The 17,055-nt window shown below is 42.1% G+C and overlaps 1 protein-coding gene across 1 annotated transcript; it reads left to right on the forward strand.

Moving 5' to 3' along the window:
• The first annotated feature begins 638 nt into the window (after positions 1–638).
• Positions 639–7,327, forward strand: AKAP5 (A-kinase anchoring protein 5). Its single transcript, XM_036309722.1, has 2 exons — positions 639–817; positions 4,188–7,327. Exon 2 carries the CDS (start codon positions 4,448–4,450, stop codon positions 5,729–5,731), a length of 1,284 nt encoding a protein of 427 aa, XP_036165615.1. The 5' UTR covers positions 639–817; positions 4,188–4,447; the 3' UTR covers positions 5,732–7,327.
• The last annotated feature ends 9,728 nt before the right edge of the window (positions 7,328–17,055 follow it).

The raw sequence follows: 17,055 nt of genomic DNA on the forward strand, positions 1-17,055 counted from the left end.
TCCGAGGAAAGTTTTTTGTTGTTATTGTTTCGATTCGTATATGTAATTTTCTCTCCAAACAAACGAGAGCCTAACACGCTGCACAGGTTTTTATTGATTTAAGAGTGAGAGAAACATCGATTTCATTGTTCCACTTCTTTCTGCATTCATTGGTTCTTGCATGTGCCCTCATCTGGGATTGAACCTGCAACCTTGCCGTATTGGGAGGACGCTCTAACCAACTGAGCTGCCCGGCCAGGGCCCACGCTGCACTTGAAATCCTGCTTTTAAAATGTTCTATCTGCTGTGTCTTTAAATATTCGGTTTGGGATGGTGTGGGCTTTATAATGAGAATGCCTATCATTTGAAACCAGATTTTGCTACTTTGCGTCTCAGAAAATGTGGGGCTCCCGACCCGGGCCCCCTCCCCATCCGCCGGCTCTCTCGATGGCCCCCCTGCCCTTGCCGGGATGTAGACGCCTGGCAGGGTTCGCGCCGGGGCTCGGAGCTGGAGGTCTGCTCCCACCTGCGGGGTGGACCTATCGCAGGTGGCCCCGCGGAGCCCCGCCTCCCCTCCCCCGCTCCCCCATCCCCGCCGCAGCCCCCAGCCCTGGCCCCGCCCCGCGCCCGCCGCTCCGCGCGCATTGGTGCCGCGGGCTGTCAGTCCCTGCGCTCTGAGGAGGGGGCGCCGCCGGGCTGCGGTCCCACTGCGGAGGGCTGCTGGCTCCGGGCGCGACCGTGGCTTCCCGGCTGCCTGGGTGCCCGGCCCCGCCAGCGCTCGCCCCTCTCCCCCGCACTGAGCAGCAGGGACCCCTGGCCACGGACCCCGGCGCCATCGGTAAGTGAAGGAGGGCGAGGAGGTGGCGGGAGAAGAGGGTGCGGGCCAGTGTCCGGTCCGCTGACCCTGCGCGGCGTGGTGGGCGGGAGAAGCCCCTGAACCCCGGAATCGGCGCCCCCGGAGATGGCCGGTGTGAGAACCGGGAAGGTCACTTGTCCATGCGAAGCCCCAGCCCGCGCGACCCTCATCGGCTCTGCCCAACCTACCCTCTTCCTCGCAGCTCGCCCTGGAAGCATGGGCTGCGGTAGGTTTCTCCTTCTTCGCCCTTTACTTGAGGGGAATGGGTTTGGGTTCCCGGCATTACGGTTGTGCAGAGAGCTTGAAGCTGGGTTATCTGTCGCACGCCCCCGGCACTTTCCTTTTTGAGTTTATCCTGAGCTTAGCTCCTGCCATAAGGCTCCTCCAGCCGCATGAGACGCCTTCCTCCGGAGAAAGCTTCGTGGTCCGCAGCTGCCGCTGGGGAGTCACTGCTTTCCCGGGGAGTCACTGCTTTCCCGGGGAACCACTGCTTTCCCGGGAGTCACTGCTTTCCCGGGGAGTCACTGCTTTCCCGGGGAGTCACTGCTTTCCCGGGGAACCACTGCTTTCCCGGGGAACCACTGCTTTCCCGGGAGTCACTGCTTCCCCGGGAGTCACTGCTTCCCTGGGAGTCACTGCTTCCCGGGGAGTGCTCGCTCTTTCCTCCGCGCTTCTCTGCTTCAAGGGAAAGGGGGCAGGGGTGTTCCCTGTGGCATTAGTCTTGCATTCTATCAGGAAATGACAACAGGAACTTTAAGATTAAGGAAGAGTCACTTGCAATCTAACATTCTGCAAAGTTTTAATGTCTGCAGACTGCATTTTCCCCATTGCAGTTAGGTTTTTGTGTGGGTATGTGTTTTATTTCTACAGTGTGATAATCATACAAATGAGCTTCTAAATTCCTACACATGATATCATTTCAGTATTTCTGTTAGTTATACATCCTCTGGTTAATAAAAGTTTTCAGGAGCTGAGAACTCACAAGAGGTGAAAAGACTTAAAGCTATAATCAGCTGTAGTTCTAGTACTTATGGAAGCATTAAATGAGGAGGGACACTTTTAAATGTTCATATTTAAGCTCCATTTTTGCTGTAAGAGGACTGTCTTTCTGTCAGAGGCATGTAGTATGTAACACCCAACCTTAGGGAATACTTAGATCATAAACTGATTTTCAGAGTTCCAGTTCCTTATGTGGTTCATAGAATCAAGAACTTTAACAGTGAAACCTTCAACAGTGAAAGATTTACATAAAAATAGCCCCAGGGATGCGTCCCTTTGCTTATTTTAGGACATCCATCAACTGAAATGCATAGGATTTTTGTTAGATGATCACCTCGACCTCTGTTCATCAGTACCATCATACCAATCTGTGGATTAATTTTTAAATATACCTTTATATTTAAATGTAACTAACCAGTTTGCCAGTTGTAAAGTTTATCGTTTACATTTGGCTTTCAAATTAGTTCCAGAACCAAGAAAATAAAATCTAAGGAATTTCAAAAGCTGAATTTTAAAAATAGCAAGAACTCAGTCTAATCTTGATTCAATTACAAGTTGATGGGCTACATAATCTATATTTATAAAAGCCTAAGCAACCGTTTGACCGGTAGCTATGATGCGCACTGATCACCAGGGGGCAGATGCTCCGACCAGTAGGTTAGCTTGCTGCTGGGGTCCAGCGATCAGGACTGGGTGAGATGGACCAGACACACCCTGGAGCCCTCCCGCAGCCCCTCCCCGGCCCTGATTGTGCACCAGTGGGGTCCCTCGGCCTGGCCTGCGCCCTCTCGGCCTGGCCTGGGACCCCTCAGGGGATGCTGGAGAGCCAGTTTCGGCCTGATCCCCGCAGGCCAGGCTGAGGGACCCCACCGGTGCACGAATCCATGCACCGGGCCACTAGTAGTTAAATAACCATTAAACATTTTAAAATTTTTTGACTAGTGAATGTAGTGCAGATTAGCATCTTTAAACAGTTCGTTTTTCTGATGAAACTCTTAAAGACCAGTTTCAGAGCATGGGTTTCAGACACAATATTCAGTTGAATCTGAGTTCTGTTACCTACCAGCTGTGTAATCTCAGGCAAGTTGCATAACCTCTCTAAGCCTGTTTCTTTGTCTGTAGATGGCGATACCACCACCTACTCACTTTGTAATGTGGGGAGGATTAGAGATGTATATAAAAGTGCATAGCATTGCCTAAGACACAGAAGTTGCTCAATAAATGTCAGCGATTACTATCATTTGCTCTTACTGACCTTCAACTATGAGCTCATTATGGAAAATGTTTGAACAGCAAATACTTAGAAAAAATTTATACAACTAAATTTAAGAGTGGCAAATCATAGTAATGTTACATTTCCCCAGAGTATGTATGAAAAGTAGCACTTCCTTGATGGAATTTACATTTTTAGAACAGAAACCTTATGGTATAATGGAAAGAGCATTGGAGAGTCCAGGTCTTTAGTTCTAACTCTGGCTATGACCTTACCTAACTATACGGCTTTCCACAGGCTAACTGTCCATTACCATGCTCAATTTCTTCATCAGACTGGACTTGATTAATCTTAAACAATCTCTAAAATCCTGTTCAGCTTCAGAATTCTTTATTGCATGTAATAAAAATTACACTAGCTTGCTTGTCACTATCATTCTTTGTCTGTTTAACTTGGAATTCAGAGTCATAAACAAGTCAAAAAGATAGCACAACTTGCCCTGGCCCGTGTAGCTCAGTTGGTTGAGCATCCACTCATGCATCGAAAGGTCACCAGTTTAATTCCTTGGTCAGGGCACATACCCAGGTTGCAGGTTTGAACCCCGGTCAGGGTGCACACAGAAGGCAACCAGTTGATGTCTCTCTCATTGATGTTTCTCATTGATCTCTCCCTCTCCCTTCCTCTCTCTCTCAAATCAATAAAAATATTTTTAAAAATAATAACATCAGATTTGTAGAAACAATCCAAATTGAAGTTTTAACTAGAGCAAAATATATTTACATTGAAATTTTTCTGACAAAGCAAAAGTTAACCCCCAGACCTGGCTGATATAGTTCATTTGGTTGGAGCATTGTCCCATGCACCAAAGTGTCCCAGATTTGATTCCTAGTCAGGGTATGTACCTGGGTTGCAGGTTCGAACCCCAGTTGGGGTGAGTATGGGTGAGTATGAGGCAACCTATGTATTTTCTCTCTCTCTAAAATCTTTTTTTTTTTAAGTTAACACCAATTTTTATTCTCCATTTTCAGTCAGTTATAATATGGGAAACATGCCTGGTTGAATCATACGCATTCAATGAAAATTGTCTGTAGAAAACAACAGGCTGATGGTGAAATAAAATATTTTATCTTCTCTCACCAGGTTAATCTTTAACAAAAACAAAGTCTATCAAGTAAAGGGCTCTCATGAAGAAATTGAAGAGAGAAATTACAAGTAATAGAGAAACTAAGCATTTGCATACTGGAGAAACCACCTCAAACAACTGTATGGAATAAGATGAAAGGAGTGAATACATCTGGAAGAAATTTTGCTTAGCATGACACTTTTGCCCAGCTTCTTGTGATAAACGGCTGCTGAGGAAGAGGGAATATCATTTTCGAGAGAAGGGGTGTATAGTAAAAATGGAAACCCCCGTTTCTGACATTCAAGTAGAAAGCAAGGATGAGACGAGATCAGCAGAAGCTAGAGCTCATGATGAGAGGCAGGAGGGAAAAGCATCAATGCTTTGCTTCAAGAGAAGAAAGAAATCAGCCAAAGCAATGAAGCCCAGAGCCGGCTCCGGAGCTGCGGACGTGGCCAGGACGTGTGCGTCAGGAGCTGGAGCTTCGGAGCAGCCACAGCCCCCTGGGGGGGCCTGGGCCTCAATAAAACGTCTTGTGACACGCAGGAAAAAGTCAGGTTCTTCCAAGCAGCAAAAGCCCGCTGAGGCCAAAGTGCAAACTGAAGTCAGTGCCGAGGATGCTAATCTTCCCAAGAAAAAGGCAAAATCCAGACTTAGGATTCCCTGCATAAAATTCTCAAAGGGGGAGAAAAGACATAATCATTCCGAAATTATAGAAGATGCAGACTGCAGCATCAAAGTTCAGGGAGAGGCTGAAAGGTTGGATACAAAAACTCCAGCCAAATCGGATGACCAGGCAACAAAGACCAAGTTGACCCAGGAAGTAAGTGGAGAGGTCTCACAGAAAGGGGGCGATGAGGTCTGTGAACCAAATGTGAGCAACAGCAGAACTCCTGGAGAGAATGTGATTTCAGTAGAACTTGGGTTAGAAAAGGGGCATTCTGCTATTCAAACAGGAACTCTAATCCTTGAAAAAGACATTGAAACAACTGAGGAAACCCCAAGTATCCAGCCCCAGCAAACAAGCCCACTGGAAACTTCAGAAACAGAACATCAGCTGCCAGTGGTTTCTGATGCTCCCCGCTCTCCTGCAATCCCAGATCAACAAATTGCGGAAGAAGCCAGAAACAATGTCCTAGAAAGTGAACCAAATGGGAAAGACCATGAAAGTGGGGAGATTGTAGCTGAAGAGATTAAGCCAAAAGATAATGAAGTGAGCGAGGAATCAGATTTTAAAGAAACGGAGATCAGTGCAGAGAAACCCAAACCGGAAGAAAACAAAAAAATGGAGCCCATTGCTATTATTATTACAGACACTGAAATCAGTGAATTTGATGTCAAGAAATCTAAAAATGTCCCTAAGCGATTCTTAATTTCAATGGAAAACGAGGAAGGAGGGGGTTTTGCTGAGTGTGGTTTTGAGGGTAGAACTTCAGAACAGTATGAAACACTCCTAATAGAAACAGCCTCTTCTCTTGTCAAGAATGCTATCCAGTTGTCTATAGAGCAGCTGGTTAATGAAATGGCCTCTGGTGATAATAAAATAAACAGTCTTCTACAGTGACTCCATTTCCAGATCACGGGAGGGGCAAGAAGTTTAACAATGAATTATTTTCCATAATTGTGGCATTTCTTACTCATTAACAAATGAGAGATTTTCACCTGTGGAATTTAAAGGTACCACCTCAGCCCAGAAGTGTTGAAGACTTAAGTTTATGAAACTCTGCCTACCACTAAAACGCAGCTACTTCTGGATGGAGGAAGTCAGCGTGGATCACAATAGCAAAGGGACATAAAAGGAGTTGCTGAAATGGCATATGAAGATGCATTGATTGAGCACTTACAATATGCCATAATCTCTTTTTGGTCCTCTGATGTCACAAAGCCTGGTTTCCTTCTGATAGTTGAACTCTGTGTACAGGTTAACATTACATTTAGTTTTCAAAAACTTTTTGTTACAGTGCACATTTATCTTGTTTAAAACAGTGAATAAGGTGAGCTTTTTTTTTGGTGTGAATGTGTTATGTATAGTTGTTACACTTCTAAGCAGTAGTCTTACCTTTAAAAAAATTGCATTTTCCTAATTTTAGCAGAATGTGCAGAATATGCATAGTTGAACTTTAAACATGAGTGGTCTCTAGTCTTGCTCAAGTCCCTCACAAAAGCCATTCACAAATGTATCCAACAGGCAAATCATTACCAAGTGCCAAGCTGTGGGAACACAACACAGAGAGCATTCTCCCTCGCCTCCTTCCTTCTGTCCCAAACAGACTTGTATAAATCCATGTCTGCAGGGGATCCTCCGATGAAAAGGTTCAAAACAAAAAAGAAACTAAACAACAGCAAGAGCAAAAAGAAAAAGAGTGGAATGTCACTTTCCGTCCGGGAGACGGCAAACTTCCCAGGTAACAAGTCACCACAGAACAAGATTCCTGTTGCAGGCTTTCTGCTCCCAAGACCTCACTCCTCAGCCCTCCTCAGAGCGGGGAGAGTGATCCGAAGCCAGTCTGGCAGCAGAAGTCCTAGGAAGTCTTAATCAGTAAAAATATTACTCCTGACCAAGGATGAGCCAAGTACAAGGTTGAGTAGAAAGTAAAACATTATTGCTAAAGCACATGATATTTTAAATGTCAGTATTCTTTCATCGTGCTTGTGTTTTGAGAGACACCAGGAAAAAACATTTCACATGGACATTGGAAATTACATTTTTCATCATTTTTTTTTTACAGTACAGCTAATTCCTTACCAAAAAAAAAAAAAAAAGAACTTATAACAATAAGAAGGGCTTATTTGCATTTTATTCAGTTATTGAAATCATCGATCTAATCAGTGATTGCCATCCTTTTTGAAAAAGGGATTCTATTTCAATCTTTTCTTGTGGCCGTAATACTAGAATACACTTCCTTACCTCTCAGGTTAGGCTGCAGACTGTACAGTCCCCCACTGTTTAAACGGAGTGACAGTGTTACTCTGGACGTAGATAAGCAAGGAGGAGCTTTCACTAGAGTTGTATAGTATTTGCTAAAGAGCATTTGTACATTCCTAGAAAAAAAATGTACAGTAGATGATTTTAAATGATCCTGTGACTTCATGAATTATTTATGGATTGCATATAGAAAGTATGTGCTAATTTGTCCTGTAGAATCTCCCTCCCTCCCTCCCTCCCTCCCTCTGTACTTTCTTTCTTATTCTTTCCGCTTTTCTTTCTTCCTCGTTCTGTCTTTCTTTCTTTCTTCTTTCTTTCTTTCTTTCTTTCTTTCTTTTTCTTTCTTTCTTTTCTTCTTTCTTTCTTTCTTTCTTTCTTCGTTCTTTCTTTCTCTTTCTTTCTCTTTCTTTCTTTCTTTTTCTCTTCTCTTCTCCTCCTCCTCCTCCTCCTCCTCCTCTTCTTCTTCTTCTTCTTCTTCTTCTTCTTCTTCTTCTTCTTTCTTCTCTCTCTCTCTCTCTCTCTCTCTCTCTCTCTCTCTCTCTCTTTCTTTTCTTTCTTTCTCTCTTTCATTGAGACCTCTGGCAGAAGAACCTAATCTGACTTTGGAACTGAACTATTACCAGTAAGATTCTTTGCTGAAAAGCATGCAGATTTTCCTATCTTCATGCTTGTATAAAGTTGGGGGGAACCCACCCAAATCCTTTCGTTTAACAAGACGAAAAGTGGATTTTTCAAAACACATGACCAAAACACCAATTTTCTTTTATTTTTCTAACTTTTAAACATTTTTTTAAAAAGATGGCTAAGTCATCCTCCCTAAAAATATTTCTTTTTTGTTCACTATATGTGGTGCTAATGGATGTGGACAGCTACCAGCAAATATATATTTAAAAGTGAACAATTTAAAAAACCCGACTAAAGTTGGTACATTTTACAGTGTTTTGAAGACTCCTGCCTTGATTTACTGCAAGATGACTCAAGCCAATACCTAGCATTGTAAGTTTTTAATCTCTCATAATTGAGCAAAAAGTACATCACTTAGTTATTGAAAATATTTTGAACGGTTTAGGTGTATTCATTTGGGAGTTTTAAAACTGGATACTAGGTAAATATGTGTAATGAACTTTTTTTTGTTAAGGAAGTAACCTTTTATCTAGTGCTCTGTTTCTCCCCCTCACACTGTGGTTTGATATATATTTTTATTAGAATGTATTATAATGGATTGTTTTTATGACGAGTGTACTCTACTTACATTCATTCCTAAGTGGTTTCTTCTCAATCTTTGCTACTGAAAATATCTGGTGAATTAATAAGTAGGATTCCAGTTTGAAAAAAGAATCAAGATATTAATTGGTTTCATTCTGATTATATCTTCCACGTGCTAAATCCTACTACAGTGAATTCTAAGGTGACCCACATTGTTTTGTTGTTATAGAAATAATTAGGAATCAGATGACTTAGAAATCTCTCAAAACTTTGTATTATAATGGTATTTTAAGCAATTTGATTGTATATGTAAGACATTAAATGAATAGAAATAGGTTCTTATTCATTCACAGTCCTTTAACAATATTAACATGATCATTTAAAACGCAATTTATAGCACATTTTCATTTAAATTTGCTGTGGTCGAAGTGTCTTTAGTGAACATTTATTAATTAGTGGGATTCAGTTTCTCTTTGAACTCAGAAGTTTAAAAGCTGGTTGGCTTCCTGGATACTTGTTAAGTTTTCAGCATTATCTTCCCCCTTTTAAGAATCAAGTGTTAATTCACTTTGCTTTACAACCCAGAGAATATGAAAACTCTCCTCTATTTGATGTAGCATTATTCACTTACTACTTTCTTTCAGTACTTTATAGGGTATAAAAGTAGCACCTGGTAACACTTAGATAAAGGTAGCAGAAAACAAAAGAACTTTCAACAGAAATCATGTTCCCGGCCACCTCCTCCACTTCAAAGAATAATGAACACGTGGCACACACGGAGTTCTTCAGGAAAACTGCATCATTTTCTTCCAAGGCAATCTATTTGACAGCTCGGAGTCCGTGATGATCTTAATTGGTCTATTTAGTGGAGTCTTAGAAACTCTGATTTATTTCTGCGAGGCTGTTTTTTCACCAGTACGTGCAAATAGCCTTCCCACTAAAGGCTTTTAAAGATATGAATCATAACAGGGCATGCAATTCTGAGTTAACTTCATAAATTTCTAACTTCAAGTTGCCTTATTTTTTGCAGTTAAGAAATACGTTTTTCAGGGTTAATAGCAGAATTTTTAAAATAATTGTTAAACTTTAGAATCCCATTGTTTGAAAAGATCCTTTTAATGTCAGCTTTATTCAACTGTGTAAAAGTCTTTCTAATTTTATCTGACACTTAATACATCAGTTGACTTTCCTGCCCATCATTTAAGGCTTAGAATTCTTTACAAATGCCTATGTTTTATTGTATGACATGAAGTTTCTTATTTTACAGAATTCAAAATTTCAATGCATAGATTTTATGGTACATTTTTTAAAAGAATTTTTGTAGTGATCTCTATTTAGTTATAAAAATGTAACAGAAGGAAACTACATCAAATTTGGGTGTCCTGATTAAATTCAATTTGATGCAACGTGTGTGGGGTATAACATATGCCAAACACTTTGATAAAGGGGACAGGCTGCCTGCCCTCCAAGAGCTCATCCAAGGGAGCAGTACCATCAGACCCTGGGACAGGAGTGAAGGCAGAGGGCCCAGGTAATGAATGCAGCATTACAAGTGCCATGGAGGGGAGAATAAAGAGAAAAACAATTTTATCTGGTGTGGGAGGTGGTCATAGAAATACAGGGGCAGCTTGAAAGCATTCCGTTTCTAACTAGTTAAACAGTATATTCCTTCTGGTGTGTGAGCAGGTGCAGAAAAATGCCTGCATAATGTTACATATTTATAGTAGTTCTTTGTCTGTAAAATGTTAAGTGGGTGAGCTGTTATAAAAAGTTCCATATTGTATTTCTCATTAAAATTAGTACTATATTACTGTGGATCAGATGCTGATATTCAAGAAATAATCCTCTAGGAAAAAAGTTTCAACCTGAATTAATATGTGTACTGACTATTAATATAGAATAAATGTTATATTGGCTCATGTTTATTTTACTTATTCAAGCCTTTGAAGACAAGCATGGTATATTACTTTCATTTCCTAAAACTGTGAAGATCACACTGATGAAAATACTGAATTTACACTACAAAAAAAGTTCTACTCTGCTGATTGGGTGTGGCACAGACTTTACAATGACATGCCTAAGAGCCCACCTCCAGCAAAGACACAAAACCTAAACCTTGAATTCAATTTCATTGACCTGATTCCATGGAAAGGGCAATTCTGACTGGTGTCTCCTATGAATTTGACAGAAGTGTACTTGTTTTCATCACCTCTTGCTATATTCATTGATCCTACTTTATATTAAACTACAAATTATTAATAATCTTTATGGCTTTCTAAATAACTAAGCAATCTTGACGTGAAAATGCTTAAATTATTCAGATGATGCCTGCTAAAGCAGAGTGTTTCAAAAGTTCTGAGTGTTGCCCTGGCCCATGTTCTCAGTGGTTAGAGTGTTGGCCCGCACAGAGCAGGGTCTCGGTTTCCATGCCAGTTCAAGAGAACGTACCTGGGTTGCAGGTTCGAACCCTGGGTTCGTGCAGGAGGCAACCAATCTCTCTCTCTCTCTCTCTCTCTCTCTCTCTCTCTCTCTCTCTCTCTCTCTCTCTCTCTCCCTTCTATTCTCTCTAAAAATCAATGGGAAAAATATCCTTGGGTAAGGATTAACAAAAAACAAAATAAAAGTTCTGAGTGTTCTGAAGTTTATGAAGACACTGATTTTATTCCCCTCTTGTTGACAATCCTGTTTTTTCTTAAACACAGCCCAATAATAATAATTGGACTCTATGAGATAGAGTTGGTAGTGTCTTAAAAGTCCTAAAACTAAATCTTGCACCAAAGCAAAATATTTCATTAATGTACCAATACTATACATAGGTATTTAATATTTCACATTTTGTAGAATTTTAAATCTCGTTTTTCTAATATAAAAGATACTCTACCTTGTGCAAAACTTGTCCTCACAGGCAATTCTAATTTTCTTTTTAGGTCTACCTTTCATGCTGAAGTCTGGAGTCCCCAGCCCCTTTGTGAATATCTAACTTTTTATTTTCTCCCTGAAGGCTTAAGATCTGCAGGGGTTGCCCTAACCAGTTTGGCTCACTGGATAGAGCGTCGGCCTGCAGACCGAAGGGTCCCAGGTTCAATTCCAGTCAAGGGCATGTACCTTGGTTGCGGGCACATCCCCAGTAGGGGATGTACAGGAGGCAGTTGATCAATGTTTCTCTCTCATCGATGTTTCTAACTCTATCTCTCTCTCTTCCTCTCTGTAAAAAAACCAATAAAATATATTAAAAAAAACAAAAAAGATCTGCAGGGGTTAAGCTCCTGAGCTTAGGAAAGAGAGTACTTATGTGTCTTTGTGCATGAGCGCACTACACATCCACAGAAAATCCTGAGCAAGGCTGGCCAGGGGCACCATGAACAAGTAAGGAAAACCGAGGGGAAGGGAGGAGGGGGTGCAGTGAGTGGCCCAAAGCTTGGAAAACTCCCAAACTGAAAATTGTCTCCATAAATGCCAGCCTATTGTAACAGCAACAGTACCAATGTCCAGCATTTTCTGCACATTTGCCAGACAAGACACATCTCCCCATGACTCATTTGGTGGCTAGACACAAATAGGACTTAAGGTCTTATCTTGATGACAGTGTAATTATGGAGCAGGAATTAAACCTGTCATATACTGCTCACAGCTATACTTGTGGGCTTAACCCCAGGCCTTCCACTCTGCACTCCTGGGAAATGGGGGGCCACAGGGGAGCACAAGAGCAGATGTAGCCATTTGTACACTTGTACTCAAACCTTTTATTCCCAAATCCCTACTTTGACATCTGTACCTTTAGGTCATAGGTCTGGTCAGTATGGCTACAGTTTGGTCTCTGGGTCATATCTGTTATCAATCACAACCACAACTAATGCAGCTACTGGCATCCATGCTCCGATCAAATAGCCTCCTTTGAAAACTACAGTGAGGATGTTTCACGTGGAATAGCTATTTGCAGCATAAAGTCAGAATATCGCTTCTCTTTACACAAATCATCCCAAACCAGAGTACTTCCTTCCTGCTCACCAGAATGGTTAGACTTGTCCTGTACTCATACGGAATGCCATACAATTGGTAACTACTCAACTTAGGTGAAAAAAGCCAACAGTTTCTCTATAAAAGATCAGGATTCTACTGAGTCTCCTATCGAACTACTCAAGGACTTCTGTGAGGCTCAAATGAGATAAGGCAGGGGAAAACGCTTCGCAGACATTTGGTTACAGTGTAAAATGTTTGCACCTGGCTATAAAGCAAGTTGTGTTCCTGGGCTGGAGAAACTCCAAGGAGGCTAGTCCCTAGGGAGGGGAAGCCGGGTGTTGCTATGTGACGTCATTACCCAGTGCCCACAGCGACCATTTAGGGCTGGGCTGGGCAGTGGGCCGCATTTTGCACCATGGGGTCTCAGCAGTGTTGGCTGTGATTTGGTGGGCTGTCACTCCAGGTTGGTGGCGGGGCCTGTGTCCCACTTGGGGGAAGCCGAGTGTTGCTTTGTTGGCGCCAGGTCCGTGGTGCCTTGTCTTTGTAAATGGCCAGTGCGAGCCATGGCAGCTCACATCATAGCGACCAGCGGGACAGTCGGAGGGACACTTAGCATATTAGCCTTTTATATCGAGAGAGATACCACAAACAGCTTTATCAAAAATGTTGATTTTGGAGTGAATTTGCTTAGAATTATTCTTAGTTTTATGGATTGCCTCTATATTCTCAATGTCTGACTAATGTGCTTTTTCTGATCTGTGAAAGGTTGAGTAATGAATGATAATCATTATGGTTTATTAAGTTCTAAGGCTTTTTCATATTTGGGTGATCTTAATTTTTTCCACTAAGATATAATTTACACACATATAACATCTATCCTTTCTAGTGCAGAGTTCTATCTTTTGTTGTTGTTAATCTGCACCCAGCGATATTTTCCCATGGATTTTTAGAGAGAGTGGAAGGGAGGGGGAGAGACAGAAAGAGAGATAAACACACATGCCCCAACCAGAACTGGGGATCGAGCCTGCAACCGAGGCACGTTCCCTTGGCCAGAATTGAACCTGAGACTCTTCAGTCCGTGGGCCAATGTTCTATTCACTGAGCCAAACTGGCTAGGGCCAGAGTTCTAAAATTTTTTTAAAAATATATTTTATTGATTTTAGAGAGGAAGAGATAGAAACATCACTGATGAGAGAGTTAATTGATTGGCTGCCTCCTGCACACCCCTTACTGGGGATCGAGCCCACAATCCAGGCATGTGCCTTTGGCCAGAATCGAACCTGGGACCTTTCAGTTTGCCGGCCGACGCTTTATCCATTTAGCCAAACCAGCTAGGGCCAGACTTCTAAATTTTGACAAATACATACAGTTGTGTCACCTAGGGAGTATTTTTTCATTGTTCTTTATACACCTGTGTATTTTAATTTAATATAATTTCCTGGATGCATCAGTGAAAACTGCTCCTGCTGCAGAAATTCAAAATAAGGGCTTCTTAAACCCAGCACTTAAACCAGAATAAGGAAAGGCAGAGCTGCCATGCATAGCTGTGCAAATCAACTCCAGGAGAAGCATTTGTTTGGTAGTGGTGCCCCCTAGCGTTACCTATGCATAATCGGCTTGGTCATAATAGTGGCTCTGAACACAGCCACCGATTTGAGAGATCTGCAAAGCCTGTGGTGTTAACTGTGAGACAGGAGATGTTTCAAGTAAAAAAGAAGCCTTCCATTTACGTGCCTTTCTTCCCACTTTAACACAGTGAGATAAAGAGAGGACAGGAGCCACTGAGCTCATGGCATCAGACTTCGCACGTGTGAAAGAAGGGTAACGTTGGTGAGAATTGGTCCGATACAGACTTCTGAGACTCATTCCACTGGAAGCTTTGGTCTGCATTTTAAACACTTCTACCTTTGCAGATGTTATATCATTTTTCTAAAGAACTACCACAGGTTCTTTAGATTTTCCTCCCTGCAAGGCATTTACTACAAAAAGAATGTAGTGAGTGACCAAAAAGAATGTTAATACTTACCTATATGGTTTGAACTACCATACTGTTTCCACTATAGAAAAATGTGGCAGCGCTAAATTCATGAGATCTCATTCTTTTTCAATATATTTTTATTGACTTCAGAGAGGGAGAGGGAGACAGAAACATCAAGGATGAGAGAGAATCATTGATCAGCTGCCTCCTGCACGCCCCACACACTGGCATGTGCCCCCAACCTGGAATCTAACTGTGACCTCCTGGTTCATAGGTCGACCTTCAACCACTAAGCCATGCCAGCCAGGCAATATCTCATTCTTCAAAGGCCTACTTGGTCCACACAAGTCTAACAAGGACCTGAAATTCAGTAATGACATAGATCCTGACTAGAAAAGCAAACCTGATTGGGACTAAAATTCCAAGGTCTTCTTACTGTTAAAGGCTCACAAGAATCCTCAGAAATGCTTGATATAACAATCATAATAAATGTGATCTTTTTAAAGTTAATCTGCTACACCTTGATCAAAGGAGTGTCAAGATATTGTGGTACCTAATATATTATGGAATTCTAGGAAAACCCTCATTAGTCATGACTGTATAAGGTAAAGCAAGACCCAGGAGAAGCTAAGTATTTAAAAAAATAGTGAATTAGCCCTGGCTGGTGTGGTTCAATAGTTAGGGTGTTAGCCAGCCATTGAAGGGTCACAGAGAGAGGAAGGGAAAGGGGGAGAAACACTGATGCTGACTGCCTCCTGCTTCCCCCCCACAACCCCCACCGTGGGATCCAGCCCCTGCAACCCAGGCATGTGCCCCAACGGGGAATCGAACCAGCAACCTTTTGGCGCATGGGACTACACCCAACCAACTGAACAACACCGGCCAGGGCTAAAATAGATTCTTTTTTTAAAAATATATTTTATTGATTTTTTACAGAGAGGAAGGGAGAGAGATAGAGAGTTAGAAACATCGATGAGAGAGAAACATCAATCAGCTGCCTTCTGCACATCTCCTACTGGGGATGTGCCCGCAACCCTGGCACATGCCCTTGACCGGAATCGAACCTGGGACCCTTCAGTCCGCAGGCCGACGCTCTATCCACTGAGCCAAACCGGTTTTGGCTAAAATAGATTCTTAAAAGGTACACTGGTGCCATCTTTGGGTCAGATTAAAAATTTACCCAAATTACAACCTACAATCACATTTTAATTTCACAGAGGCCTTGTTAGAGACACAACTGCTTAATTCAAACATTACATGAATATATTAAAAACTGTCATGCTCCTTAATACATCTCTGAATTTTATTAACAGCATTTTTTAATGTTTTTTTATTGAATTGAGAGAGAAAGGGAGAGGGAGAAACACCCATTGGCTGCCTCCTGCACACTTCATACTGGGTGGGGATCAAGCCCACAACCCTGGCATGTGCCCTGACCAGGAATTGAATCGGTGACCTTTCAGTTCATGGGACAATTCTCAACCAACTGAGCCACTCCACTTGGGCATTTTTAAATATCTTTCTTTCTTTCTATTTTTAATCTTCAATCACGAATATTTTTTCCACTGTGTCTCTCTTCCATTGGAAGTGAGAAGGAAAGAGAGAAACATCGATGCAAGAGAGACACATCAATTGGTTGACGCCTGCATGTGCCCTGACCAGGGCGTAAGCCTGCAACGGAGGTACATACTCTTGATTGGAATTGAACCTGGAACCTTTCAGTCCGCAGGCTGATGCTCTATCCACTGAGCAAAACCAGCTAGGGCTTTTAAAGGCTGGGATAAAGGATAATACAAATAGAATTTAATTCTGAACTAACACCTCTCATACTAAGAACTTTAAGGATCACTGAGATAGAAATCCCAAAATTTCTCTTGACAACCACCATAAAACTTATTTTAAGCTTTTAGACCAGGATTAGTCAACCTCGGTACTACTAGCATTTTGGGCTGGGCAATTCTTTGTGGGAGGCTATCCTCTGCATAGTGAGATGTTTTATCAGTAAAGCAGTCCTCTACCCACAAGATGCCAGCAGCAACTTTCCCTCCACCCCCACCCAGTCTGACAAGCAAAAACATCTCCACATTGCCAATGTCCCTATGGGGAGGGGGCCCATCTTTGTGATGGTTAACATGTGTCATCTTGACTGGGCCACAGGGTGCCCAGATATTTGGACGAACACTATTCTGGGTGTGTCTGTGAAAGTGTATTTAGATGAGATTAACATTTGAATCAATAGACAAAGCAGAATGCCCTCTCTAATGTGAGTGGCCCTAATCCAGTAAGTCGAAGGTCTGAGCAGAAAAAAAAGACTGACCTTTCTTAGAGTAAGGCAGCAGCTTTCAACCAGTGTGCTGGAAGAATTTTTATTTTATTTAAAAATATTTTTATTGATTTCAGAGAGAAAGGGAGAGGGATAAAGACATGGAAACATCAATGAGAGAGAATCATTGATCAGCTGCTCCTGCATGCCCCCTACTGGGGAGTGAGTCTGTAACTCGGGCACGTGCACCAACTGGGAATCAAACTATGACCTCCTGATTCATGGGTCGATGCTCAACCACTGAGCCATGCCAGCCAGGTGCTACAAGAATTTTTTAAAACATGCAATATCTTACTATTTTAGTCAGGCGCAGTGACCTCTTCTCCCTTAGATTGTCAAATAAAAAAGCAGCTGCCCTGACTCGGTAGCTCAGTTGGATAGAACATCACCTGGATTACGTCAAGGTTGCAGGTTCGATCCCAGGTCAGGGCACATACAAGAAGCAACCAGTGAATGGATAAATAAGAGGAACAATAAATCAATGTTTGTCTCTCC

Source organism: Myotis myotis, unplaced genomic scaffold (genome assembly GCF_014108235.1).
Source record: "Myotis myotis isolate mMyoMyo1 unplaced genomic scaffold, mMyoMyo1.p scaffold_m19_p_1, whole genome shotgun sequence".
Lineage (NCBI taxonomy): Eukaryota > Metazoa > Chordata > Mammalia > Chiroptera > Vespertilionidae > Myotis > Myotis myotis.

Excerpts from the sequence above, each read along its gene's own strand:
- AKAP5 (XM_036309722.1), top strand. The coding sequence starts at position 4,448 with ATGGAAACCCCCGTTTCTGACATTCAAGTAGAAAGCAAGGATGAGACG.